Consider the following 15,634-nt stretch of genomic DNA (forward strand, 5'->3'; position numbering starts at 1 on the left):
AAAATAAGGTCATGGAACAACAAAAAACATGCAGCTGATGATGGTACTGAATTCGTTAATTCAAAATTTAAAGTATTAGTGAAAAGTTATTGGATAAATATCGGGTGTTTTTTTCTTCAAAACATGATGTCCAGAACGTTACAGTCAATGGTGATTACTAATTTTTTCATTCCTAAATTGAACAGCCATGATGACCAGGAGCTCTGGTTCCAACAAGACGGCGCAACATGTCACCAAATAGTCAAGCGTGCCACAATCGATTTATTGAAAGACACGTTTGGTGACAACCTAATTTCACGTTTTGGACCTGTAAATTGGCATCCAAGATCTTGTGATTTAACACCGCTAGACTACTTTCTGTGGGGCTATGTATGGTCACTGGTGTATGCGGATAAGCCACAAACGCTTGACTATTTGGAGGACAACATTCGCCGTGTTATTGACGACATACGGCCGCAAATGTTGGGAAAAGTCATCGAAAATTGGACGTCCAGATTGGACTGCATCCGGGCCAGCCGTGGCGGTCATATGCCAGAAATCATAAATAAAATGTAATGCCACAAGATTATCTTTCGAATAAAAAAAATGCACGTCAAATCGAATAATCCATCGTTGTTTTATTGCAACTTAAAGATCTATACTTCTAAAAAAAAACAGCCGTTAGTTATTCAACCTTCGGTATTCTAAGTTTTAGTAGAACTCTTAAAGAATTAATGTGAATTAAATTTATTTTCAATGGAAAATATAAGTTGTATAAGTAATTAATTAATTAATTCAACTGAATTATAATTGTATTATGTATTATCTCACCCAAGCAAAATGAATTACATTCTAACCATACAACATTTTCTAAAAAATATTTTCAATTAGTCTTTGATGTTTTATTGATGTCGTGCCATGGTCTTTAGTACCTAACTCTAAAAATTGCGTTTCGTTAACATCTCCTTTTCTTTGTCACAAAGAATTTTTTTGTTAAGAACTGTATTTTTTGTGAGCATTTGATCTAAACATTGTCCTATTCAAGTTGATCTATTCTTTAGCAATAAGCCTTTGAGCACAGACCTACAAAGATTTTTCTTCAATATTATAACAAATACCTATATAAAAATCCTCAATTTTTACTGTGTAGATAAATGAATCACTATCCATATAGTTTTATAGGAACTTTTCCTAAAACTTTAGCTTCATATATTGATAGTGAAAGAACACACTTTCCATTTCGATAAGTTTTGTACAACAAGTCCAAAGTACATCGGCTTATTAAACAGGACGGACAATATTTCCATTTGAATTGCATGGAAATTATCATTGCTTTAAGTTGCAATATGAAAATCCGATTTTGAATGAAAAGTTTTTGCACTATGTGCTTTTCGTCCAGTCTTGGTGCTATCCGGATCTTCACATGTTCTAACAAACTTTATATCGCCTCTGCCTTCGGTGTCCTCCATTCTTTTTTTATAAACTAAATTATTCATTTTGCCTACGTAAAGTATTTAGATCAATGTAATTCTTAAAAAAAGCTTTTGTAAGAATTGAACTCTTTTGTGGATCTTTTTTAGTAATAAGCCATTCTGTAAATTCCGATGTAATATATATATGTATATGTTTTACAATTCCAATCATCCTGATAAAAAGACCCTGGAATCACTGGAATCCGATTAAAAACCGCAACAAGCAACACTTCCACTTCTGATATTCCCACGAGTTAACAACTGACTTTGTCTACGTTTGGCGACGACACCCCGATCCTCATTCAAGTTACATGTCCACAACAAGCTTCATCGCAACTTGCCGCCCATCTAGATGTTTTAGAGAAATGGCTCTCAGACTGGCGTATACAAGTAAATGAGCGAATATGTAAGTAAGACCCCTTCACCATAAATAGACGAAATTGCCCAAAACCTTACACAAACAACACCGTGCTTCCTCAGTCAGATGAAGTAACACATGGAAAATTACTATAGAAAGCTGTCCACCCATCCAAACCACTTTGCTAGAGCATTAACGTTGGTATGTAGACCGCCTTCGTCGTAACGTCCCACAGAACGGCAGTTATTAGGATACTCTAACATAAATACAGTTTAACAGACTGTTAGAATAATCTAGTACTTTAAGATTTTAACACATTTTGTTAGTCTCGTAAGCGAATATTCAAAATAAACAACTAACTCTAACTCAACTCTAACATAAATACAGTTCAACAGACTTTTAGAATAATCTAGTACTTTAAGATTTTAACACATTTTGTTAGTCTCGTAAGCGAATATTCAAAATAAACAACTAAGGTAGAAAAAAAAATATATGCACACAGACAATCAAGCTCTGATCTGAAGATCAAGTGTGAGCGAATCGGGCATCAAGCTGCTGATTGCTTATGAAGCAATCGTTAAAATTTGTGTATATTAAAAAAAATCCTGCATGAATCAACAGCCAGTTTTATGAAAACTGTATATTGCTTTTGAAACCTATCGGCGTATCGATAAGATGAGCTGGGTAAGGCCTGGTCCGATGACGACATATTGCAACAACAAAAGTTCGCACCATATTGGTCGAAACTCTATCAAGCATCTAGATTTCAAATACCACTATGAAAAAGAGAAAGTTGAAAGTAATAAAATTGACTTAAATAGGTTCCCTCTGGGGATGATGTTACCGACGTACCAACCAAAATCTTAAGTAAGCAAAGCCACGAAAATTTTGTAATGATGTAAGGATGATGACCCAAGCGATCTTTTGACATATGTATCTACTGTATCCTCAGCTATCTTGCCTATCTTCAATCGGCAGTCGAGATCGCGGGTTTTTGTCACGTTATCCTCCGTGGTAGCCGGGGCACCTGGGCGTGGCTTTACGTTGAAACGTGATCTAGGTGTGTTACCAGGAACTATGTTGTAATTGGTGTCGAAAATGAGAGCTGCTCTATCGATAAGTTAGGACGATAGTGCTGATGGTTGCAGCTGGAGGAATCTGGATTTGGATTGATACCGTTTCGCTCAGGGATCACCTTAAATGACATTCATGTGTCTAATGACACAATTTCTGGATGATGATAGCTGGAGTTTGCAAAATAAGAAGTTTCGACTAACACTACAAAGAAGTGAGTTGTAAAAAATGTTGCATTTTATGTTTAATAGCATATTCTTTTATTTAAAAATCATCCGTAGGAATTTCGAGCCTGTTAGAGCTTGGACCAGCTAACATCGCCTTTCTCAGACTTCGCCAACAACAATTAACATTCCCCGGAGAGTCCGGTCCGGACTATTATGTCCAATTCACTTTGGAAATATCAGGCCATTAAATCGGTCAGCGTTGAGGGGTACCGGCCTAATTAGAAGTTCTAAAAATATGAATGTTTATAGAGCAATACATTCATATTTTTAGAAGTTCTTATTTATCCGGAATTAGACCCGAGAGCCTTAATGTCCTCATCGTTTGTTTAAAGGAAAGGTATAGATTGTTAGTGGGATTCAGTGGGATAGTTTACTTGTTTTTTAGTGTGCGGTGTTTCCTTGCTTGCTTTATCAATACATGACAGGTAGATCTTTTCGCGGCACCTGATCTCGTAAAATGAAGACGGCGGCCAAGTGTTGGTCTTGAAGGCTGAGGAAAGATCAGTAGATGGGAAGGCAAGATTTAATGCTTATACTTACTGCTATTACAAAATGTTTGAAGAAAAGAGAGGAGTGCGTGTGAGTTCTCAATTCGGGTGAGACGGAGCTCCACCCTGGGGTAAAATGAGTTAACGGCAGTTCTTAACATCTACCATTTCCTTTCCCACAGCATTTTGACTGAAGTATAGTGTAAGCTGAGGCTAACGCCGGTGGAAAAATTGTTCCACCGTTTCTTTTCAACCCTTACAAACGATGGCTTTCGCTTAGCTTCTGAAAACTTCAAAGCATCATCCGGAGTTCCCCGCTACCCTAAAAATGTTGGAAATCAAATTTAAAATATCTGATTACCTCTTTGCTTAACAAAACTCCCAAAGCTAACGCTTTCATTACTTGGAAATAGCTGAATGCATTCACCGGAGACTAGAAGGCGTAGATGTCGTGACATCGTCTCAAAGAATAAATTATTATCTATATACACAAGAAGAAAATAACTTTTGCCCTCGCAATAACAATTGATCCGCCGCGGTCACTTATACACCTGTTATCGCGGCTACCAATGGCTCTGGTTTCACTGAGCAACTTTTTTTTGCGATGTGATCTAAATTTGTCTTGTTGGGTACATCCATATTCAAAATTTCTCAACTTTTATTACTTAAGCCCTTTAAGTGACAGCGTCTTGCTCTAGTTAAAGAACCTACCGCCCGTGGATAAACTTCCTTAAAATGATTAAACCAAAACACCTAACGAGGGCATTAATTCCTTATAATATATCCAAAACTTAGCCTGCGTTACTCCTTTGGCCACAAACACGCAGGCAATATAAATTTACCGGGACGTAACTGAAAATTATCGGACAGCGGACAGCTAGTCCGAATTTTTAGTTAACGGGCAAAACATTTCAAAATTGTAATATTTAAATACATTTTTATTTTGAAAAACAAGGTTTGTGATTGCAGACAATTATGTGCCAATTTTTTCAATGTCATCGGCACTATCCGTATTCAAAATTTCTATTTTTTTTTAAAGTGTTTTTCGATATCCGAGCATACTTTCATAGATTTCTCATCCGTTACAAGATTTATGGCAATACCAGACTTTCCTGAAAGAAAATAAAAATATAAAAAAGGTTAGAATTTTTATTGGATTTAGGGAAGAAGAGGGCAATGGGGCGTATGTTTGGGACGTAGATACGTAGCCGTTTTTTATTGAAACCAAATACTAGCTTATACCGATGTATAAGATTTTTCTTCAATATTATAACAAATACCTATATAAAAATCCTCAATTTTTACTGTGTAGATAAATGAATCACTATCCATATAGTTTTATAGGAACTTTTCCTAAAACTTTAGCTTCATATATTGATAGTGAAAGAACACACTTTCCATTTCGATAAGTTTTGTACAACAAGTCCAAAGTACATCGGCTTATTAAACAGGACGGACAATATTTCCATTTGAATTGCATGGAAATTATCATTGCTTTAAGTTGCAATATGAAAATCCGATTTTGAATGAAAAGTTTTTGCACTATGTGCTTTTCGTCCAGTCTTGGTGCTATCCGGATCTTCACATGTTCTAACAAACTTTATATCGCCTCTGCCTTCGGTGTCCTCCATTCTTTTTTTATAAACTAAATTATTCATTTTGCCTACGTAAAGTATTTAGATCAATGTAATTCTTAAAAAAAGCTTTTGTAAGAATTGAACTCTTTTGTGGATCTTTTTTAGTAATAAGCCATTCTGTAAATTCCGATGTAATATATATATGTATATGTTTTACAATTCCAATCATCCTGATAAAAAGACCCTGGAATCACTGGAATCCGATTAAAAACCGCAACAAGCAACACTTCCACTTCTGATATTCCCACGAGTTAACAACTGACTTTGTCTACGTTTGGCGACGACACCCCGATCCTCATTCAAGTTACATGTCCACAACAAGCTTCATCGCAACTTGCCGCCCATCTAGATGTTTTAGAGAAATGGCTCTCAGACTGGCGTATACAAGTAAATGAGCGAATATGTAAACAAGACCCCTTCACCATAAATAGACGAAATTGCCCAAAACCTTACACAAACAACACCGTGCTTCCTCAGTCAAATGAAGTAACATATCTTGGCGGACATCTCAACAGACGGCTTACCTGGCGCACGCTTATTGAATCACCTAAGGCTGAAGGCAAACAGTCTGCATACAGTATAAACTCCTGATCCCACCTCAGTCTGGACTACAAGGTCCTTTTCTTTAACTCCATTTTGAAGCCAATCTGCACTTATGAGTATATCTCCCAATTGTGGAGGAGCGCAAGCAACAGCAACGTAGAAATCCTACAGAGAGCCCAAGAAAAGATCCTGAGAACTATGACCGGTGAATATTCAGAGAAACTTGAATATACTATGCGTCCGAGATTTAATAGCGCGACACATGGAAAATTACTATAGAAAGCTGTCCACCCATCCAAACCACTTTGCTAGAGCATTAACGTTGGTATGTAGACCGCCTTCGTCGTAACGTCCCACAGAGCGGCAGTTATTAGGATACTCTAACATAAATACAGTTTAACAGACTGTTAGAATAATCTAGTACTTTAAGATTTTAACACATTTTGTTAGTCTCGTAAGCGAATATTCAAAATAAACAACTAACTCTAACTCAACTCTAACATAAATACAGTTCAACAGACTTTTAGAATAATCTAGTACTTTAAGATTTTAACACATTTTGTTAGTCTCGTAAGCGAATATTCAAAATAAACAACTAAGGTAGAAAAAAAAATATATGCACACAGACAATCAAGCTCTGATCTGAAGATCAAGTGTGAGCGAATCGGGCATCAAGCTGCTGATTGCTTATGAAGCAATCGTTAAAATTTGTGTATATTAAAAAAAATCCTGCATGAATCAACAGCCAGTTCTATGAAAACTGTATATTTCTTTCGAAACCTATCGGCGTATCGATAAGATGAGCTGGGTAAGGCCTGGTCCGATGACGACATATTGCAACAACAAAAGTTCGCACCATATTGGTCGAAACTCTATCAAGCATCTAGATTTCAAATACCACTATGAAAAAGAGAAAGTTGAAAGTAATAAAATTGACTTAAATAGGTTCCCTCTGGGGATGATGTTACCGACGTACCAACCAAAATCTTAAGTAAGCAAAGCCACGAAAATTTTGTAATGATGTAAGGATGATGACCCAAGCGATCTTTTGACATATGTATCTACTGTATCCTCAGCTATCTTGCCTATCTTCAATCGGCAGTCGAGATCGCGGGTTTTTGTCACGTTATCCTCCGTGGTAGCCGGGGCACCTGGGCGTGGCTTAACGTTGAAACGTGATCTAGGTGTGTTACCAGGAACTATGTTGTAATTGGTGTCGAAAATGAGAGCTGCTCTATCGATAAGTTAGGACGATAGTGCAATGGTTGCAGCTGGAGGAATCTGGATTTGGATTGATACCGTTTCGCTCAGGGATCACCTTAAATGACATTCATGTGTCTAATGACACAATTTCTGGATGATGATAGCTGGAGTTTACAAAATAAGAAGTTTCGACTAAAACTACAAAGAAGTGAGTTGTAAAAAATGTTGCATTTTATGTTTAATAGCATATTCTTTTATTTAAAAATCATCCGTAGGAATTTCGAGCCTGTTAGAGCTTGGACCAGCTAAAATCGCCTTTCTCAGACTTCGCCAACAACAATTAACATTCCCCGGAGAGTCCGGTCCGGACTATTATGTCCAATTCACTTTGGAAATATCAGGCCATTAAATCGGTCAGCGTTTAGGGGTACCGGCCTAATTAGAAGTTCTAAAAATATGAATGTTTATAAAGCAATACATTCATATTTTTAGAAGTTCTTATTTATCCGGAATTAGACCCGAGAGCCTTAATGTCCTCATCGTTTGTTTAAAGGAAAGGTATAGATTGTTAGTGGGATTCAGTGGGATAGTTTACTTGTTTTTTAGTGTGCGGTGTTTCCTTGCTTGCTTTATCAATACATGACAGGTAGATCTTTTCGCGGCACCTGATCTCGTAAAATGAAGACGGCGGCCAAGTGTTGGTCTTGAAGGCTGAGGAAAGATCAGTAGATGGGAAGGCAAGATTTAATGCTTATACTTACTGCTATTACAAAATGCATCATCCGGAGTTCCCCGCTACGCTAAAAATGTTGGAAATCAAATTTAAAATATCTGATTACCTCTTTGCCTAACAAAACTCCCAAAGCTAACGCTTTCATTACTTGGAAATAGCTGAATGCACCGGAGACTAGAAGGCGTAGATGTCGTGACATCGTCTCAAAGAATAAATTATTATCTATATACACAAGAAGAAAACAACTTTTGCCCTCGCAATAACAATTGATCCGCCGCGGTCACTTATACACCTGTTATCGCGGCTACCAATGGCTCTGGTTTCACTGAGCAACTTTTTTTTGCGATGTGATCTAAATTTGTCTTGTTGGGTACATCCATATTCAAAATTTCTCAACTTTTATTACTTAAGCCCTTTAAGTGACAGCGTCTTGCTCTAGTTAAAGAACCTACCGCCCGTGGATAAACTTCCTTAAAATAATTAAGCCAAAACACCTAACGAGGGCATTAATTCCTTATAATATATCCAAAACTTAGCCTGCGTTACTCCTTTGGCCACAAACACGCAGGCAATATAAATTTACTGAAAATTATCGGACAGCGGAAAGCTAGTCCGAATTTTTAGTTAACGGGCAAAACATTTCAAAATTGTAATATTTAAATACATTTTTATTTTGAAAAACAAGGTTTGTGATTGCAGACAATTATGTGCCAATTTTTTCAATGTCATCGGCACTATCCGTATTCAAAATTTCTATTTTTTTTTTAAAGTGTTTTTCGATATCCGAGCATACTTTCATAGATTTCTCATCCGTTATAAGATTTATGGCAATACCAGACTTTCCTGAAAGAAAATATAAATATAAAAAAGGTTAGAATTTTTATTGGATTTAGGGAAGAAGAGGGCAATGGGGCGTATGTTTGGGACGTTGATACGTAGCCGTTTTTTATTGAAACCAAATACTAGCTACAGAATGAATAAATGGCATAAAGTCTATGTGAAACTTTTTCTTCAAAGGTAAAAATGTTTATTATACTCCTTTATCAAAAATACTAATAAAGGGACATGATAGAATCGACGTAAGCAATGCTCCATATCAATCAGGCCACCCTCATTTTTTATTTTTAAAGTGCCCAGTTACACATTGAGATCAAAGCACATCGTGTTCAAGATTTATCTTCATACCCATTTTGCCAGTATTACGATTCTTTCCACGAGAATACACGTAAGATAATTTATACTTAAATTATAAAATCTGGCGAACGGAAGACATGATTTTTATGAACGCTGAGATGTAGGAAACAATAAAAGCTAGAATATTTAGACTTGGAATGCAGAAATTTTTGTATTTATCTCATAAATACCTATCGATTGACCCAAAAAATTTGCCACGCACACTCTAACGCCCACAAACCGACCAAAACTGTGGTGGCCACAGTTGTCATGCTAGAAAGATTTTTTTTTGATAATATTAATTTGATCTTGATCTTGATCTAAAAAGATGTTTGCCACGCCCACTCTAACCGCCCCAAACGGCTGAAACGCTCAAAACTGTCTGACAACCAAATAAAATATACCGAAATAGCCGGAAGATGGCGCTTTACAATATTTCTTGGCTGCGTGTATATCTCCATTTTCATTTTGCTCCCTCAAGCTGAGTAATGGGTATCTGATAGTCGAGGAACTAGACTTTAGCGTTCTTCCTTGTTTTTATATATTGTCCTAGGCTTCCTAACGCTAGAAAATGTTCATTTCATGTTATATTCTGATTTAAAAAGAACGTCTTATTCGAATTCAAATGATATTCTTTTACTTAGTAGATCTATAGAATTGTAGTTTCACAAAATATGAATGCTAGTGCTGATAACTTTGGCTAAAAATATTATTGTTCTACTATTTTTCAAATACACAAGGTGAAGTTAAATATTATGTAAGCAAAATGAGTTACATGCAAATATCGAAAATGAAATACATATTTGGCGCTACACTATTGTAATCTACTTTTAGTTTATGTTGCTTTAATGCAAGACAATTTGCATAAATTTTCAGTATATAGAAGAGTGTCTTATTAGATTCCTGATGATCCAGCACCGAGTTATAACAACTGTGTTGTCAGGAAAAAAATCTCAATAACATTGAATTGTTCGTATGGTTTGACCTAACGCCCCCATTTGTTTACTAACTGCATTAAAAAAAACTTTTGGCTTAGCTATAAAACTGAGAGACGTATATGGCTAGATGGAATTGCTTAGTAATGGAATTCAATTATATACGGTAAATTCGGAAAAAAATGTGCCACTGAAAGTGGCTTAGCTTCCCATTTCTAGGAAGCGCTTACGGTGTCACTTATTCTCTGGGTGGTTAAGTGTAAGACGTTGGTGTTTATATGGATTCTACGCTTATTTGCTGACCACTTTACTTGAGCTACTACTGCACTTTATTGTGCCAAATATATTAACTCTATTTCACTAGTTGTAAATCAGTATAGGGCTAATTACGCCATGCATGAACCTTTTTATGTTATTTTTAACCTGTCAGTTGCAGCATCATTGATCTATTGTCTATCGTCTATTGTTTCACCTTGTCAACATGGCTTCACTAAATTGAATTTTCGTCTTAATTTAACAGAGGTTTTCTGATTTCTTAAAAGCTTTTGGCTTAGTGAACCATAGGCTTCTTATTTATAAAGTGTCCCTCCTAGGTTTGCTTCCCAACCTACTAGAGTGGATATATCTATTTAGTAGAATTCAAATGGTCTGTATTAATATTAAAATTTCCAAAATAATTAATGTTGCTTCTGGAGTGAACGTAATTTTCCAGTTCAGTATCTTGACTTTTTTTTTATCATAAACTTAGTTTTAAATACCATATACATAGTATATCTAACAGAGCCAGAAGTCTCCTTGAGTTTATGAAGTGTTGGGTCGAGGTTTGATGATACGTTTTCTCTTTTTTTATACGTTTCTCTTGTTTGTCCGTCTATGGAATATTGCTCGTGTATATAGTGTCCTCAAATTAGCTGTTACCAAAATAAGCTAGAGTCCGTTAAAAAACAATTCTTTTTATTTGCTTTGAGAGCATTAAACTAGTTTACAAGAAGTCGATTGCCCTTTTATCAATGCGAGATTGCGCCTGCTGGACTTATCAACCCTGAACCATTGAATAAAGTGTCATGAAGGTATGTTTTTGCATAAACAAATTAATGGGCTGCACTATTGTGGTGTAAGGTCCGAATCCACACCAAGAGTAATATTGGCTGGCGGTACGAACATAACAAGACGGCAACGCTGAACAATAGTGCCAGGGCCAGCACCATCACGAGAATCCAGAAGGGGCCCCAGGGGATGTCAGGTGGAACAAAGCCAGCAGCCAACGTTTCCACTTCGTGGGCGACAAAGCCAGGCATAACTAAGGCGATCGTACCTCCCACCGCCGAATGTGAACTCGCATACCGCGTATGCGAACTGTCAAATAAACTCCAGAAGCTGCATAGACATTTTCAGCTGAATGGCTTAAGGTAAAGTGGGCAAGGTTCGTGTTCCCAAGCTACGACGTAAAGTGATGGTCTGTGATAGTCAGAGACGGGCTGACCTTTGTTAGGTTGTTATTGATATTTTTATTGAAGTTTCAATTATTCGTAAAATAGGTTACAATAATGCGATTCATGTCAGTTTTGTTCGAAGACGTGTTCCCAACGAGATGTCAAGTTCATTAAGTTCACTCTCTGGTGCGCTTCGACACTACATGTACTGCCGTCCACAGTGATTGACTGCATTTGTGGTCTTCCCCTTACAAATTTATATATATATTTTTTGTTTTTAAGATATTAAATTGTTTCTATAAATTCCTTTGATTAGTGCTTCTTGCTCGCTCGGGTGAGATGCGTTAGTGTTGCTGCATCATTTAACATTCTTTCTCGCTCACTTTTTTTAGATGCTTAGCTTGAAGACATTCGGACAACTACAGCTGCAGAATTAGACTTTAAATAAGATAAACTTTTTGAAACTTGGCCATTTTTTTTAATTTAAAAAAAGTATGAGACACAAATATTAAATAATTAAAAAATAAATACTTATATAAAGACATTACAGAACAAAAACCATTTTTTAAGTTACATTATACGATCTACTAAATAAACAAATTTTATTAATTTTTTTACATTCGGTACGCTCAGCCAGTGTTATAGGTTCTAAACTAGTACATGAAACCACTTTTTTAAACAAAAATTTTAAAAGATTTTACTTTAAAACCAATGTGTTGCATGTAAAACATAAGAAAATGTCAATAAATATAACCCATCTAAGGCTAAGCCCTAGAAAACAGTTTTACAAATATTAGAACAAAAAAACTGTTGGTCATGATCTTTAAACGATAGTATTTTGATAAATCATGTTAGGAAATCGAACAAAGTATTTTAAAATACATTTCTAGCTCAAGCCTGTAGCTTTAGTAGTTCACAAGTTAGGGTGTATAAAATTTTGCTATTTTGTTTTCTCACTAAACTATATGGTTTTTCAAAAAGTGGTAGACGTAACGTTTCTCCTATTAAGCTGTTTAACATCATCTTAAATTTTCAGGATCTTCAAATACAGTTTGAATACGCACAAAAAAAGATCAATGCAAGGTTAGATGCCCTGAACTGATAAATGTGGTCATTTTTGTTGCTCATAAACTTTGACACGGATATTTTTACATGAACGTGTCGTATGCCGAAAATTTAGGAATCTCAATGACAATACACAATAAAATTGTATTTTAAATCGTTAGAGCCCTTTTTGAGCAACCAGAAAAAAACCCAAGAAAAATCGAAAAACAGAGAAATCTTTCAACCATATTTTTAAAACGGTGGTACTAAGGCAAATAGCCTTTAAACAGCGTACATAGAAATATTTCAAAATACCATTCTAAAGACGTAAAGCACAAGCCTGTAGCTCGTGTACAAAATGTACCTATTTATAACTGTTTTCTCTCCAAACTAGCTAGTTTTTGGTGCGCTTCGTCACTACATGGACTGCTGTACACAGTGATATCTATCAAGTGATAGTCGAGACACTCAACTATAGCTTTCTTCCTTGTTTTAGCTTAGTTTTATTAAATCTATTATATTTACCAAACCTTCCGGTGCGGCCAATTCTATGTAAGTAAGTTTCACAGTCAGCGTTGCCTCTAACGTCCACTGGCAAATCAAAATTAACGACAATTGTAACTTGCTCAATGTCAATGCCTAAAAAGAAATAGAAATTCTAATATTTACATCTGAGAAATGTCAAACAAATACCTCTTGATAAAACATTTGTAGTTATTAGTACTTTTTCAAGTCCAGAACGAAAACGATCTAAAACAGCAAGTCTCTGCTCAACTGTCAAATCACCAGAAAGTACAGCAACAGAATGCCCGTCCGATGTCATTTTCCCTGCAAGCCATGCTGCAGTTCTACGTGTCTAAAATATATTCGAAAATTGGTTATTGAATTATTAACATTATTAACAAAAAAATTATTAACAAAATTAAAAACTTTACTTAAAATTTTGTTAATAAAAAAGAATAGGATGTTTTCTTAATATGGTCATATTTGACAATCTCAAAAAATAAATACCAATCAATGTCAATGAAAAGGTATTTTCGCACGAAATCAGTTTTATATACTCAAACGAAAAAAATTGTTCTATAACCCAATAAAATGGTTTGTCCAATTGCATTTAGGACAAAAAAACACAGAAAAAACACACAGTCTTGACCAAATTGTTTTTTATATACTAATTTTTTGGCGACATGGCCGTGAATAAAAAATAATCTATGAAAGTTTCTTATCACTCAAAAGTGCCTTATTGTAGATCATTAAAGGTTGAAAAGGAAGAAAAAGGCCTTATAGTGCAAGAAAGACAGGTATATACAAGCAGAGCAGCAACAACTCTCATGATTGCCCCTAAGCTACTTAGAATCGATTTTTATACCCTTGCGGAGGATTTAATGATTTCAATCAGAAGTTTGCAACGCAGTGAGGGAGACGTTTCCGACCCCATAAAGTATATGTATTCTTAATCAGCGTCACTAGACGAGTCGATCTAGCCATGTCCGTCTGTCTGTCCGTTTCTACGCAAACTAGTCTCTCCGTTCTAAAGCTGTCAGGCTGAAACTTTACCAAAAGTCTTCTCTCTATTGCAGGTAGTAACGGGTGTTTTTTTTAAAGCTATAGAACTTTAAGTTTCAATAAAACAACGATGGATTATTCGATTGACATGAATTTTTTTTATTCGAAAGATAATCTTGTGGCATTTCATTTTATATATGATTTCTGGCATATGACTGCCACGGCTGGGTCGGATGTAGTCCAATCTGGACGTCCAATTTTCGATGACTTTTCCCAACATTTGCGGCCGTATGTCGTCAATAACACGGCGAATGTTGTCCTTCAAATAGTCAAGCGTTTGTGGCTAATCCGCATACACCAGTGACCATACATAGCCCCACAGAAAGTAGTCTAGCGGTGTTAAATCACAAGATCTTGGATGCCAATTTACACGTCCAAAACGTGAAATTAGGTTGTCACCAAACATGTTTTTCAATAAATCGATTGTCGCACGAGCTGTGTGACATGTTGCGCCGTCTTGTTGGACCAATATTTCCACCAGACCATAAAGCGCACCAAACAGTCAGTTTTTCTGGATGTAACGGTGTTTCGACATACACAAAATTCGACTATGAAAATCGGGAACAACGGCAATCTCGTTTTGGGCCCATTCGACGAATCTACGCCTTGCTTGATGATCGTTTGGCTTCAATTCTTGCACGAGTTGGATTTTGTAAGCACGCAAGCGAAGATCCTTTCGCAAAATCTTCCATAAAGGGGATGGACACAGATCCAATTCCTGTGCACGATAGCGGATGGACTCATTCGGGTCTTCCTCAATGCTACGCTCTACAGTAGCAATAGCTTCTTCTGTAAACGTGGTGCGAAAACGTTCCATGGTTAATCGAATTAACTGCTCTGATGGACGATTTTGTCGACGATAAAATGGACGTAGTGCGCGATACGTATTCCGCACTGAACCATTACTTTATATTATATTATATTACATTACAAGCGAAGATCCTTTCGCAAAATCTTCCATAAAGGGGATGGACACAGATCCAATTCCTGTGCACGATAGCGGATGGACTCATTCGGGTCTTCCTCAATGCTACGCTCTACAGTAGCAATAGCTTCTTCTGTAAACGTGGTGCGAAAACGTTCCATGGTTAATCGAATTAACTGCTCTGCAATACGTACTCCGCACTGAACCATTACTTTCGAAATAAAATTGCACTATTTGCAAGCGTTGTTCAGACGTGAGTCTATTCATGATGAATTGCCAAACCAAACTGAGAATAAATCACTTGACAGCTGTTAAATCGGTCGCCATCTTGAACAGTGATGCCAACTTAAAGTTCTATACCTCTAAAAAAACATCCGATATATAAGTCGGAACCAGCCGGATCGGACAACTATATCTTATAGCACCCATAGGAACTATCGCGGAAAAAATTGCAAAACAATTATATCTTCGGTTTTTGCTGCTAAGTTTGGAAATAACATTTTTTAATTAGTTCGGAATTTCGAATTAAATTTTATTAAAATCGGACGACTCTATCATAAGCTATCATAGAAACTATCTCACAATTGATCGGCAAACTTGAAAAATTTTTTTAACAACCCCAAAATTAGTCGCAAAATATAAAAAATTATATCTGTTGTTTTTTTCACATATAACCTTCTAAGGTTGGAAATAACATTTTTTAAATTTTTAAGAAAAAAAAAATGGTCTAAAAAAATAATTAAATCATTTTTTTTTTTAATATCACTGCAGTCAGCAAGATGGTGTTACTAAAGTTGATTATTTGGTATAACTGCAAGGGTATAAAAACTTGGGCTTGCCGAAG

The 15,634-nt window shown here is 36.1% G+C and overlaps 1 protein-coding gene across 3 annotated transcripts in view; it reads right to left on the bottom strand.

Annotated features, from left to right (window-relative positions):
* Positions 1–4,515: 4,515 nt before the first annotated feature.
* Positions 4,516–15,634, bottom strand: part of LOC108026757 (DEAD-box helicase Dbp80) — a 115,622-nt gene continuing 104,503 nt past the window's right edge. The window contains exons 9-11 of one of the 3 annotated variants that reach the window (XM_050890219.1): positions 12,993–13,155; positions 12,825–12,938; positions 4,516–4,710 (exon numbers count right to left, since the gene is read on the bottom strand). In XM_050890219.1, the coding sequence (XP_050746176.1) occupies positions 4,622–4,710; positions 12,825–12,938; positions 12,993–13,155 (366 nt within the window). In that variant the 3' untranslated portion in view covers positions 4,516–4,621. Of the gene's footprint in view, positions 4,711–8,361; positions 8,558–12,824; positions 12,939–12,992; positions 13,156–15,634 lie in introns of those variants that run through there. The other 2 variants (XM_044092759.2, XM_050890220.1) reach the window with 2 other exon arrangements.

This window comes from Drosophila biarmipes, unplaced genomic scaffold, assembly GCF_025231255.1.
Source record: "Drosophila biarmipes strain raj3 unplaced genomic scaffold, RU_DBia_V1.1 ptg000017l, whole genome shotgun sequence".
NCBI classification, from domain to species: domain Eukaryota; kingdom Metazoa; phylum Arthropoda; class Insecta; order Diptera; family Drosophilidae; genus Drosophila; species Drosophila biarmipes.